This window comes from Stegastes partitus, unplaced genomic scaffold (assembly GCF_000690725.1).
Source record: "Stegastes partitus isolate 25-593 unplaced genomic scaffold, Stegastes_partitus-1.0.2 Scaffold467, whole genome shotgun sequence".
Classification (NCBI taxonomy): domain Eukaryota; kingdom Metazoa; phylum Chordata; class Actinopteri; family Pomacentridae; genus Stegastes; species Stegastes partitus.
Window position 1 is genome coordinate 261,377 of NW_007578198.1, and position 13,430 is coordinate 274,806.

The 13,430-nt window shown below is 42.3% G+C and overlaps 1 protein-coding gene across 1 annotated transcript; it reads right to left on the reverse strand.

Moving 5' to 3' along the window:
* Positions 1-144: 144 nt before the first annotated feature.
* On the reverse strand, positions 145-13,064 carry abcb10 (ATP-binding cassette, sub-family B (MDR/TAP), member 10). Its single transcript, XM_008286747.1, has 14 exons — positions 12,093-13,064; positions 10,875-11,081; positions 9,820-10,022; positions 7,624-7,758; positions 7,169-7,315; positions 6,227-6,362; positions 5,983-6,078; positions 4,955-5,164; positions 4,760-4,839; positions 4,415-4,595; positions 3,655-3,698; positions 3,106-3,140; positions 2,808-2,866; positions 145-2,695 (listed from the first exon to the last, which is right to left on the reverse strand). The coding sequence occupies exons 1-14, from the start codon at positions 12,514-12,516 to the stop codon at positions 2,502-2,504; spliced, it is 2,151 nt and encodes a 716-aa protein (XP_008284969.1). The 5' UTR covers positions 12,517-13,064; the 3' UTR covers positions 145-2,501.
* Positions 13,065-13,430: the final 366 nt, after the last annotated feature.

Below are 13,430 nucleotides of genomic sequence, written 5' to 3' on the forward strand. Positions count from 1 at the left end.
CTGACTCAACGCTCCTTCTTCCTTCGTTTTTAGTGGCTCTGTAAAGGAATGTTGACTAAAGGGTGTTTGTTTTTGGAGCAGTTTAAATACAGTTAGATTAAATATTAACAACATCCCCATTAAGAAAAAAATTCAACCAATAAAAACTATTAATATTTCACTTTATTCATCTTTACATAAAAGTATAATAACTTAACAAACACAAAAATCATTAAAAATCTATCATATATATATATTTCTATCTCATTAGATACAAAGAAAGTCCCATCTGTGTTCTGTGATTTGCATCAGTACATGGATCAATAATCAGCTGATAAACTTTGAAATCCCTTCAGAATTTAGTGCAGAGTGAAGTGAGGTGATGAGTGACTTCAACCTTCACCAAAACTTCACTTCTTTTCATTTACGTTTTTTTTTAACTGACACGGTTTGGCAAGATCACTGCACACGAAACAGAGGCGACGTCAAGGCATCATCTGAAGCGACACTGAGCTTCAAAATGTGGACGAACATGTCACGATGTCGTTAGCATCTCATGCGATTCAAGTAAAAAACGACTTGCTGTTTCGGTGAAGCAACGAATAAAGAAAAAAAAAAAAAGCAAGAATCACGATAAATCTGTTGTGATGGATATGCTGATGAACATAAAGAACAGAGCTCCAACTCTGCTGCCGTACAGTCGACACACTGTAATGAACAAACATGCAACATCATGAGGCCAGTAAAAAATGCTGGGTTGAGAAGATTTTAAACTCTCTTATGAGCCATCACACACTGATTTGAGAGTCTTCATGTGTTTATATTGGAAGTGAAGTGGTCCTAGAATGCTAGCGGGAAAACTAGTTCTTCCTTTCACGGGGACAGTGTAGAGAAAGAACAGATACTGAGACTCAAACCGGGGATCGAACACTCAGAAGGCACACGTCCACATGGCATTCACCTCAACCAATCAGCCACCTGGTTAACCCTGACTTTAACATTTACTGTTGCAGTGTTTGAGCAGTTTCAAAAAGACCAACACACATCATATAACTGCAGTTTGATTCTTCATTCTCTTCCCTCAAGACTTAATTCAAATAAATTCTTCATCTTTTTTTTTGTACATGTATCTGTGATATGCACCAAACTCAAACTCTTTCCAGCGACACAGTTCAGACGCGAGCATCAACTGAAGCCTCTTGTTCGGTAATTTCCACTTTCCAACTTCATGTCATTTCTCATGGCTCCACCAACTCAAACAACTGTGAATATGGAGAAGTTAAGCTCAGGGTATTTGGATGTCCGGACTAAAAAGAAAAAGAAAAAAAAAAAAACCCCTCTGACACAGCTGTACTGCTCTCAGTGAGCAGTAAAGTGGACATTTAGAAGCCAAATATTTACTGAGGAGAATCATGGCTTCTTAGTCAGCCTCTCCATGCCAGCTATAATATTTAGCTGGCTTAACAGCGCCGTGGCTAACATGTCGGCGGTTTTAGAGCTGTTTATGTAGAATTTAAGGCTGGTCAAGTGCACATCCTGTAAACACCGAGCAGAGCACTGAGCACGTCTGTAACGCTGGTTTCAGTTTTTCCAAACTGTACCAAGAAGGTTGAGTGAGATTACATTCGCAGAGGGTACCATTTTGAAGAGGAGTAATGAGATATGACGAAGGACTTGTGGATTTAGAGGTCATTGCTGAGATGACAGACATACCACCAACCAGGAAGGAGGCTGTTGAGCAGACCTCAGTAGACTTCCCCAGATAACTGTGCCCAGTTTTGTTTTGACATATAAAGATCAGCAGTTTCACGGCTGTCAGTTAAATCCAACGCAACAACTAAAGACTGACTGAATGCAAAAGAACAAGCAAAACCTTCCCACCATTAATATGACTCAGGATTTAAACCAAGCCTTTTGCTAAGAAAATATGAATTTCAGATATATAGCACCTCAGCTCTGATTTTCAGGACTGTCACTATTACTGTTTTGTGACAAGTGTGCATATATTAATCAAAATATATCAGAATAGCGTTCAGTCCTGCTTTACAACACAGTGTAAATACCACATGTAGCTGCTTTCACTTGTTTAGACTCTAAAATGACAGTAAAAGTCAATAATAAAAAAAAAAATCAATAATACGGACACAAACACATAAACAAATATACATTTAGTAGTCTGTATAACTCCAAATGGACTGGTTTTGGTTTTGTAATGATTCTGCACAGTCCACTCGTGTGCCTGACCTGCGTAAAACAGTGACACTGATTTAAATCAGAGTCACCAAGAGCCTCCTGTTTCTGTTTTCCTTTTTCAGTGCAGAGTGAGATATCAAAACAGTTCCTTAGAATTCACCGATCCACGCTGCAGTTCTTGGTTCTTCATGTGATGCTACTTACTGTAGTCCTTTCAGCAGTGACACAGCATAGGGGGGCACTTCAACCCAATGTGGAGCGAAGCCCGTTATTCCCAGCCACTGAGCTCACCTCCTGGTTTCTTGCACTGTTCTGCGCTCCTCGTCCTCTCAGAGAAGCGCTCGCTGCTGTTCTTCCTGTAGAAACGCCTGTTTCTCCATCAGCTTCCTGAACAGTCCTTGCCTGTTTCCCAGCAGCTCTGTGGGCTGCCCGCACTCCACTATGCGTTGCTGGTCGAGCACAGCGACGGCGTCTGCGTTCTTAATGGTGGACAGACGGTGGGCGATGATCACTACAGTCCTCCCTGTTGATGAGTGAGAAGGGCAGGAGACAACAAGGAGAGTCAAAAATGAGTTTGATGTTACATGTGTGATGGATTTTTGAAAGGAAGAGACAGAAAAGACGACAAGATGTACCTTCCATCAGACGCTCCAAGGCCTCCTGGACGAGGAACTCATTCTCAGCATCCAGTGCGCTAACGAAAGATGGTTGTTTAGAATTTTCTTCATCAAAATAACACAAGAGATGTCTCCAACCAGCATAATGGAAACCAGGCTTTATAAAGACAGTGCCAGTATCATATTTTATCTAATGTCTGTACTCCTGATCAGTAAATAATGGCAAAAGAATCAACACAGACTAACTGTACTGCAACTAAAACACATCTACTGGCTGATCTGTACAATTTGGCAAATTGAGTGTTTGTGTTCTCACCTGGTAGCTTCATCTAAAAGCAGGATCTTAGGATTCTGTGGAAAGAAAACCCCAAACAGTGTTAAAGATACAAATTCAGGTTTCATATCAAAAGAAAAGCTGAGACTAAAGCTGTCAAGTTACTTGTGTTGCTCAGTGAAAGGACTGATTAGATACAGATGATGACGGTCTGTAAGCAACGACAGGAACAGCCAGTGTAGTGACCTACACCAGATGTTCTACAATTATCTGGTTAGTGGATGTCACAGAGCAAATGGAAATAAGAAATCAACAATATCTGGAATGAGATAGAGAGTCATGTCCTTATACTGAAATGTCACAACCAACATGCTGAAAAAAATACACTTAAGAGTATTCTGGGTTGATTCATGAGTGTGTGTTTGGATTACACTATATGAAAGGTGTGCTCAGATTGTGTCTCTTATAAAATGTAATTCAACAAACGTAAGAGGAAATGTGTAGTGATGACCTGTAGAATGACTGAGCTGAGCTGTGTTTTTTTTCCCTGATGTGTAATAAACAGACAAACAACCATGCTGTTGTATTTACCTTGAGCAGAGCTCTGGCGATGGCTATTCTCTGCTTCTGACCACCTGAGAAACAAACACACGTTACCCATGTAGACAAATGTAAAGAATACATCTAAATAGTGTCTTCTGCACTGGATCATTAATGGGTAGCTTCTACAGCTATTTTATATCCTGTGAGTAGGAATAATAGATTTTTTTTTTCCAAGATTCTTTTCAGGAGTAAAATGATAAATGAAATAAAGATGCAAAAGAACAATAGTAAGTAAGTCTCAATGAACATTACAGCTGGTTACAAGATAGAAAAAAGACTAAATGCTAAGGGATATAAAATAGTGAAGAACTAATCTAAAAAAAATTTAAATAAGTGGTTTTTAATGAGACAGACCTCTGGCACTCATGCTAACAAGTTTAAAGTCTGAGCACATCTGCCGGAGAAGACGTGATCAAAGTATTAGGAAAAACAACTGACCAGAATTCTGCACAAAAAATGTGGACACACCATAAATAAAAATATTTGTAAGAAAGCTACAGGATAACTTTTAAAAAAGGCTTTGAAACAGTAGGAGCTGTTGTCTTTAATAAATGTAAAACATATATTTTTAATGCAGATCTTAAATACATTTCTTGGATTATTTTTGAAACCTTTTTTCTGATCAGAACTTTGATAGATAACTGTGATGAACATTTTTCTAACCTTACTACAACTCGTGGAAAGCTGACTGTTGTGAGGCGAAGCAGGTGTTGTCGCTATTATTTGATTGTGTCCCTCAGTTCCTCACCTGACAGCAGCACTCCTTTCTCCCCAACCACAGTGTCAAAGCCCTTAGGAAACCTCTGGACGAAATCATAGGCGTTGGCCACTCTGGCAGCCCTGTAGATGTCCTCAGTGGTCACAGCATCTGGGTCCACAGCACCGTAGGCTATATTATCTCTAATGGAGCAGGAAAACAGCACCGGCTCCTGGGAAGGCAGGTGGGACAAGGAGAGGAGGAGAGTGAGAAGGACACAAGGAAATATTTTTTGTCCACCTACTGTAAATAAAAACAGAAGTGTTGTGTGTCTGCCAAACTTAACGTTGTGTGGGTCACGTGTTGCATAAAACAAGTTAAATATTAATTCACTACCTGGCTGACGGTTCCAATGTGACTCCTTAGCCAGTAGGGATTTAGGTCCTTGATGTCACGACCATCTACAGTGATGATACCTGGAAACAAAAAGCAAAATAATTTTACATCCTTCTGCTTATTTTATTCTGTCACCACCAGATTTTCTAAGCATCTAATAGCCAACCAGTAGCTGTGTAACAAGTTTGCTCTCACCAGCATCTGGGTTGTACAGCCTGAGCAGCAGTGAGACCAGGGTTGACTTCCCCGACCCGCTGGACCCCACCACCGCCATAATGGTACCAGCCGGGACTGAGAGGCTGAGATTCTGGAAAATAGGAGCCTCCTTACGTGTCGGGTACGAAAAAGAGACATCACAGAACTCTAGCTGGCCTTTCAGCTGGTCTGCAGGGAGGACTTGGCCTTCTGTGGAGGAGCAGAGTGAGAGGGACACAAGTGTTTAGTTTGACTCGCTTGACTGGCAAAAATATGGATAAATCAGAGGTAGAAGAGGTTTGATATGTTTATTAACTGACAATAACAAATGGAATCCTCTGATTTTTCAAGCAATCTTCATTGTTTGAATGTGTGTTATAAATGGTAACAAATAACTCTTCTGACACTGAATAAACGAGGTGTGTCAGAAAAGTTCCAGGACTGGTGTCACAAAAGATAGATTTCAAACCCAAACTACAAGTTTTTCCCTTCAGATGATCAACCAGCACGTCTACAAAGAGATCCTGCAGCATTTGCTTTGTTCAGTGGAGAAGAGGTCAGTTTGCTCACAATGCCCTGAGAATCCCACAGTTCCTGGTTGAGAAGAACATCTCCGTGCTGGACCTCCCTACTCACCCCACCTGGCTCCGTGGGATTGTTTCCTCGTCCCCAAGCTCAAGGGGGTCATCAAGGGAACCTGTTTTGAAGACGTGGACGACATCAAGATGGCTGTGACGACAGAGCTGCAGAGGATCCTGGAAGAATCTTTCCAGGTGTGCATGGCGGCGTGAAGAGAAGGCTGGGAAAGTGTGTTAGACTCCAGGAGGATTACTTGCAAGGGGAAAAGTTGTAGTTTGTAGTTTGGATTTGGAATATATCTTTTGTGACATCAGTCCTGAAACTTTTCTGATACACCTCGTACGGTACAAAAATAGGTGGTCATTCATGCAGTGAGGTTATTCTGTCCTGAAGGGGTGTGTGTGTGTGTGTGTGTGTATGTGTGTGTGTGTGTCTCTGTATAAACGGACCATTTAGTGGAAACTCTGGTTTTCTGTCCAGCAGCTCCCACAGTCTTGCTCCCGCTCCAAAACCCTTCATGAGCTCAGAGTAGAATGAACTCAGACCTGCACATCAAGTGGAAGAACATCACACTATTAGCAGTCACACACACACACACACACACACACACACACACACACACAAACCGTACACAGAGATGTAGACCGTACAGATCAGGAAACTCCTAAATCTGAACGCATATGCTTTTCTTACCTGCGATACTGATGCCCACCCAGAAGGTATACATGAGGAACGATGAGAGCTCTCCCACAGTCATGTGCTGACTGGCCATCAGAAGGCCTCCTTTGTAGAGAACTGCCAGGATCATGAGGTTACCGCTGAGGCCAGTCTGAAACACACAAACACACACAGATTATGTTATTTAATTACGGCAACATCTGGTGTCACTGCTGCTCCCTGACTGAGCTCAGAGTACAGATGATGGATGAGCCTCGTTACTAGACTCTCTCTTGATGTCCGTTACAACCTACAATTCACATTCAATTCAATCATTCAATTCAAGACATGAACTAGAGACAGCGCCTTGACCAGCAGATGCAGGCAGGATTACACAAACACACACATACTCAGCTTCACAAGGTTTCCTGTAAACAATAAGGAAAATGTTCTAAGTAATGATCAAGTTAGTACTTCTTCCTCATCATGCTAAAAGTTTATTAGACCTGCTGAGCTAAATATGATCATATTCAAAGCCCTACAATAAATTTTATCTTATCACACAATGTGCATTTTCTTGTTGACACTGTACCGGAGAGGTTTTGGTTAGATTGAAAGGTCTTTCTGACATTTAAGCCTCATTTAACCCGACCTTTGGAACAATTTATCAGATGAGAAATGCATACAGATGCCCAATTGTTAAATAATGCGAAGAGAAAAACCTGCTTCAGAGCTAGAAGGCTTGTGTCACTTGAGCCATTTTAACACCGCTTTTAAACCACACAAGCTGGACTTTGTGCTCTGTGTCCTTGTAGGGAGGATTGGATATTGCTTTTTTATGGGGAAACAGCTCATTTCAGAGGTAGTGGTATTGTGACAAACCTGAAGTACGGTAGCAAAAAGGAGAAGTGCATGTGTAATACCTCATTTGCTAACAGGGGATTTGGTTTGCATCACTGACAGGACACACACACTTACCACTCCAAAGAAGCCAGCTCGCATCACAGCCTCCTTTCTAGCCAGTCTGAGGACGTGGTCCGTCTTCAGTGTGTACGTGTCGACTTCTGACAGCTCTTTACCAAACGCCCTGACCGTCCGCAGGTTGCCAATTCGCTCCTCTGCCAACTACACACACAGACAACACAACTTTATGAAAGCTTTTTTTTGTTCTGATTGCAAATCAAATTATCAAGCAAATGTACTTTATCTGTTTATTTAATTTAAACAGGACAGGCAGTACTGCATTCATATCACATGTACACAAAACTGGGATGGACAAACAGTACAGCCTCACTGACCACTGATATGAAACTCATTTAAATCCCAAAATGACAAAACCACAGATTAACTTTTAACAACAAAAAGACACTACAAGAGAAAACTGTTAGTAATTCCACCATTCCCACTGCAGCTTCTTCAGTCTGCTTGCGTACCTGTGTGGCCTGTGCGAGTGCGTCCTGGGTGTGTTTGGAGATGGAGCGAAGGTATCTGCCATAGACCACAGCAAGACCGGCCAAAGGAGGGACAATGAGCAGCACAAAGCTTGCTAGACTGGGGGAGATGTAGAACTACAAGAGGAGAGAGAGAAGACAGAGCAGGAGTTAATGGAAATAAAACCAGAGGGAAAAAAGAAAGAAAAGAAAGGAGAGGGAGGCGTGGAAGATAGGAGGTTCCAAACAACACTGTAGTGGTGGAATTAGAGGAAAATATCTAAAATCTGACCTCGTATATCACTCAACTCAACTTTATTTAAAAAGCACTTTAACACAACGAAAGTCGAAACAAAGTGCTGAACACAAAATATAAAACATCTAAAATGCAAAATACAATAAAAGTATGATAAAATCATTAAAAAGGACAATAAGAACAGTAAAAACAATAAAATAATAAAACAGGAGTCTCATGCCGGGTCGAAGGCCAGGGCATGATAATGAGCTTTCAGACGGGTTTTAACAATGGACAGTGATGGTGTTTCTCTAACGTGCAGCAGCCAATAATTCCAGAGCCTTGGAGCTGCGACTGCAAATGCTCTGTCCCCTCTGAGCTTCCATCTAGACCTCAGAACCTCCAGAAGCAGCTGATCAGCTGATCTGAGATGCTGAGCTGGCAAATAAAGAGAAATCAGCTCAGAGAGGTACTGTGGGGCAAGACCATGTAAGGATTTAAAAACAAACAAAAGAATCTTCAAGTGAACTCTAAAATGTACAGGCAGCCAGTGAAGCGAAGCTGAAACCGGTGTAATGTGGTCTCTCTTACGAGCTCGAACCAGGAGACGAGCAGCCGGACTAGCTGGAGACGTGAGAGAGAGACGACTGGCTGACTCCAAAATAATGTAGAAACTAGAACCAAACTTTAATTTCTACTGTATTTGTGTACCTGTGTGTACATTTGTGGCAGCGGATCCGTGCACTGAGGAGACTAGAGGATCTGTAGTAACTACAGTAAACTGTTTCTGCACAGAGTTCTCACAGTAATTCAACTACTGACAATATTAGTGCATTTTGCAGCAAAGCTTAAAACTCAAACAATCCTCTGAATATGCCAGAAAAAAAAACATTTACTTTTCTAGAGGAAATAATATGTGGCTTTCATGCAGAAGATAAAAATGATGACTCTGGATTTCACTGCAGCAACTGTGTAGAAATCTGTGTACAGACGCTCAGAGTGTCACCACACAAGAATTAAATAATGAGAGTGCACAGCTGTTCTCTCAGTTTTAGGACCTGTCCGGTTTAACACTTGATTACAGTAATCACTTCCATTCCCACACTGCTCATTACACCAGGAAATCATTTGACTTCCTTGTGAGGTAAACAAACTGCTTGCTGTGAGCACGTCTTGTGTTTTATGATTTTCTGTTCCAGAAAGCGCAATTAGCGAACGCGGAACCAGAAAGACATCATGTTTTATAAAAAGAAGAAAAAAAGCTTCAGTTAACAGACCTGCTCGTTAACAAATCTCTAATTATATACATTTAAGTTAACTGACTTGATTGATGCCAACATTTTAAAAATCCAGACAGACTGATGACAGAACGTACGTAGCCAGATGAGCATCAATTTGATTAATAAGCCGACAATAAAAAATAACTTCAGCAACTTGTTGGTCAGCATTGTGTATATGTGACACGTACACATGTATTGTTAGTAATGAGCAGAGCTTAACAGAGGTGTGGCAGTTGTTCATCAGAGTCCATCCATTTCCTAATAGGGATTAAAATCATTTTAGTAAACTTGTTTGGCAAGAGTAGCACAATAAGTGTGTAAAGATAATCACAACAGCTTCCTTGTAGTAAACACAAAACAAGACATGCCCACATCTCGCTCTGTTGTTATCAGATTAACGGAAAAAAGCACAATGAGCTCCTATAGAAGCAAAGGAGACAAGGAAGTCTCTGAAGGGCTCTTTCTGACATGTCAGGTTGAAGATGACATTTCACACCATTCCTCGTTTCTAAAAGCAGGCTGATGACAGAAAAACACTGTCACAAGAGAACTATTTCCGCGGCTAATAAGACAGTGAGCGTGCTCTTATTTTGTAATGATAATCATTTATTTCACGGTATAAATGACATCTGCTTCTCCGTCGCTCAGAGAACCGAGCGACCGCAGCAGAACACTCGTGCTCACCATCATGCTGACACCAGCAGCTGCCTGGGCGACGGCTCTCAGCCCGTCTGACAGGTTGTCTGTGATTGAGTGGCCCACCACCGCCGTATCCGCGGAGAGCCGGTTGATGAGCTCGCCCGTCCGATTCCTGTCAAAAAATGCCACTTCTTGTCTGAGGATGGAGGCGAAGACGGAGGCGCGGAGATTACGAACAATCTGTTGGCCTGAAGGGAGAAGAGATTAGTGAGGGAGACGGCGACTGCTGCAGTGAATCAATCAGCAAAATAATGGAACAGGTAATTAAGAGAGAATTAATCAGGTGATAAACTGTCCCAGAGAGTCGGCTAATAAAAATGCTACGCTTATCTACAGCTTAACACATTTGAAAACATTCTGAAAACATGACTTTGGGCTTTTTAAAATCATGATTAGCAATTGTAGAATATATAATCAATTAACAAACAAAAAGAAAATGTATTAAAGGGATTGATCAACATTGTGGGAGATGTTCTTGTTCATTTTTTTGGTATAGATCTCAGGCAACGGTCAGTGCAGAAAGGTTTAAAATCTGCTACCAGCACCTCTAAAGCTGGCTAAAACGCCACCTCGTTTGTTTAATCTGAGCACAAACAGAAAGATTGCCAGGCAACCTGCAGAACATTCAGGAAGTCTCTACGCCTTGATGATGGCTGGAAACAAATAACTGCAGCGTGTAACTTTCCATAAACCCACAATGTGTCATTTCTGTTTGTTTATGGATAAATAAACTAGACACAATGTGTTAGTAAAAGGACACTAAAGGAACAGGAAGGTAGATTCTGTCAGCTGTTTCCCCTGCAAACTGCACCTCCCTCTAGTTTTACTTTCACAAGTTAAACAGATGTGAGAGCCGTCTTCAAATCTAAGTCTGAGCAAACACTCAGATGAGTCAAGGTGCACATTTCTCACATTCTGCTCGCTGATACATGAATCAGTGAGGTTACATTTAGTCTCAGCTGTATCTACTGCATACTTTTTAATGAGCAATTGTCTGACAATGTGTCTGTTTTTCTTGACGCGACCTCTCCTCGTCTCACCTGAAGCCTGCATGAGGTAGACTCTGGCAGCATTGGCTGCTCCACCACACAGGAACACTCCCGTCAGCATGATGCACAGCGACGTTAGAGAGGCCGTCATCGTCTCCGTGTCTGCTCCAGCGGTGTAAATGGTGTCAATCACTCTGCCCAGGAAGAAGGGAGCCGACATGCTTACTGCACTGGAGACAGTCAGGAAGCCTACAGCAGCTGTGGTGGACAAGAAGAAAAGACAGAAATGCAAAGAAAGATCAGAATCACAGCAAAAAATAAATAAAAAAATCAATTGTGGAAAGTAAAACCCTGGGCTATGAATTATAACATAAATTCTTATCTTTGAATTTCGAAAGACTTATTCTTGTCACCTCTAATAAACAGACTCACTCATGCATTTTGTCAAACCTGAGAACACTGAGTTCAAACGGGGTCAGAGCAAGTCACAGGTACTTCAGCAGTGTGAGGGAGGGGAAACCTAAAAAAAGCTCCCATGTCCACAGTACAAAGTGCAAAAGCAAAGTACAATGAGGCGGCCTGTTGGGACACATTGCACAAACGGAGAGAATGTGGCTGCCAGATGGACAGGTAGAAATTGAGGAAATGAAAATATGGTATAAAAACAAAAGTTCTCTGCACATTTTGCATCAGAACGAAACTGAATCAGATCCTTCTCAACATGAGTGAGTGCTGAAATGTTGGCACAGTTTTGCCCATCTGACAGTCACACCTCAAAGGAGAATTTAGACTTCCATTCCACACTGTGGGACTTTTAAAACAGGCTCGCAAAAAAATCCCCTAAAACCCACAAACAAAATTTACTGACAATCAGGAAGTAAACACTAGTTTGTTCTATGAAATCCCCTGGAACAAGCAGACATAAGTTTGGAAGTTTCTGTCCTGTGTAGCCGAAATGAAACAAAGAGAGGTTTTGGGGGAATGATGATGCACAGATGAAAGATAAGAGGAGAAAAACATCAGTTCTGAGACTTAACCCGGCTGACAAAAGGTCACATCTAAAGCCAGCAGGGGCCATTTTTCAGTCCAATAAAGTGTTGGGAGCTTAAAGGCAGTGTGCTCAGTGGAAGAAACAACCCAATAAAAGTGAAAGTGAAAACTGTGCCACTGTTTGTAAGCCTTTAAACAATATGAGACCTTTTTGAAGTGAAGCATCTAAAGGTCAGGAGATGTTTTGTGGATGTGATGGAACATGTAAATACAGTTTACCTGCCAGCGTCCATCTCTCTGGGTGGGCAAGTCGCATAATCCTTCTGACATCCTGCAGGGGGACGGTGGTGGGAGTCTTCTCTGTGTCCGTCTGGGTCTTCACTGACCCGGCTGATGTGGAGGCTGCTGAGGAGCTGGCGAAGGCAACAGGTGTGTGTGTCCTCGTTCGGCCTGGAGGTGTGTGTGAGCCCAGAGCTGTGACTGGTCTGTAGGGCAGCACCGTCAAGAAGGTCCTGGAGGAGCAGGGAGAGAAGGCAGCAGCCGGATGGACCGAAGACTTCACCCCGGTGGACTGCCTCTTCCTCCGGAGGGCAGCCGCTCCAGCCGGCCGGTGCTCCAGCCACAACAGCCTGGACTGGGTCAGCTTCAGTCTGCACAGATGCATCCTGTGCGTGCAGTTTGACAGCCGGATTAAAAGCCGCATTGTCCCAGTTGTCAGTCACTGATCCGATGCTTGGGAAATTTAACAACCAGTAAAAAAAATAAAATAATAAAAATCAATAAATCTGTGTATTTCCGTGTCGTCCAGCCGGACTCAGTGCCTGATTTGTTTCCTGCTCGGCGAGTCCACCAGGGGAAACATGTTAGTGCTCCAGCCGGTTGGTCAACACGCCGAGCCCTCCGCCGTTCGTCTGTGGAGCTTGTGGTCGCTACATTGTCCAGATCAGACCGTTATTATTGCTTTTATCTGCCCCTGACAGCCGCCTTTAACCCACTTTTATCTCTTATCGCCGAGCGGCTACCAACACCCAGCCTGTCACTGTCATCTGCCGCTAAATGTTAGCTTGGCAGGCGGGCGGAGTGCGAACACACGTCAACGGAGAACGACTAACACCAAACCCGCCTTACGAAATAAAGCTAATGTTGCTGTAGAAGGGTTAAAATCACAGAAATGGGAAAAGGTGACCCTGGTTCGGCTCGCATGTACACACGATTCCTCCTCCTCGACGGGAATTCAGCGGCTGATGATATAAGCAAAGTTTCCCCAGGCCTAACCAAACAAACTCAGATCGTCAGTATCAGTCATCAATGCTTCGTTAGCGGTTTAAAAGGGATCCAAACTAAAAGTCAGCGTTATTTTTGTACACAAAAAACACAAAGTCAATATTATTTTTTATTTAGTTCATACAGACACTCGTATATTGCCTTAGAACGGCCAGGACAAGAGGCATTTACTCAATTATTTCCTCGACAACCAGATTTTGCCTTTCTTTTTAGTTTATTCAGAAAGTTATTAAACTCTAATAATCAGAAATCTCTCTATTAAATGCAGTTCCTAATGCAGTCTCCATGATAACTGAAGGAAACAAGCAAATTGGTGCCTCTGATAGTTGAACC

Coding starts and splice junctions, on each gene's coding strand:
- abcb10 (XM_008286747.1), bottom strand. CDS start 12,516: ATGCGGCTTTTAATCCGGCTGTCAAACTGCACGCACAGGATGCATCTG. Junction 10,023..10,874: donor CTACCTCATGCAGGCTTCAG/GTGAGACGAGGA, acceptor TTCTCCCTTCAG/GCCAACAGATTGTTCGTAAT. Junction 2,867..3,105: donor CTTTTAGATGAAGCTACCAG/GTGAGAACACAA, acceptor ATCTTTCGTTAG/CGCACTGGATGCTGAGAATG.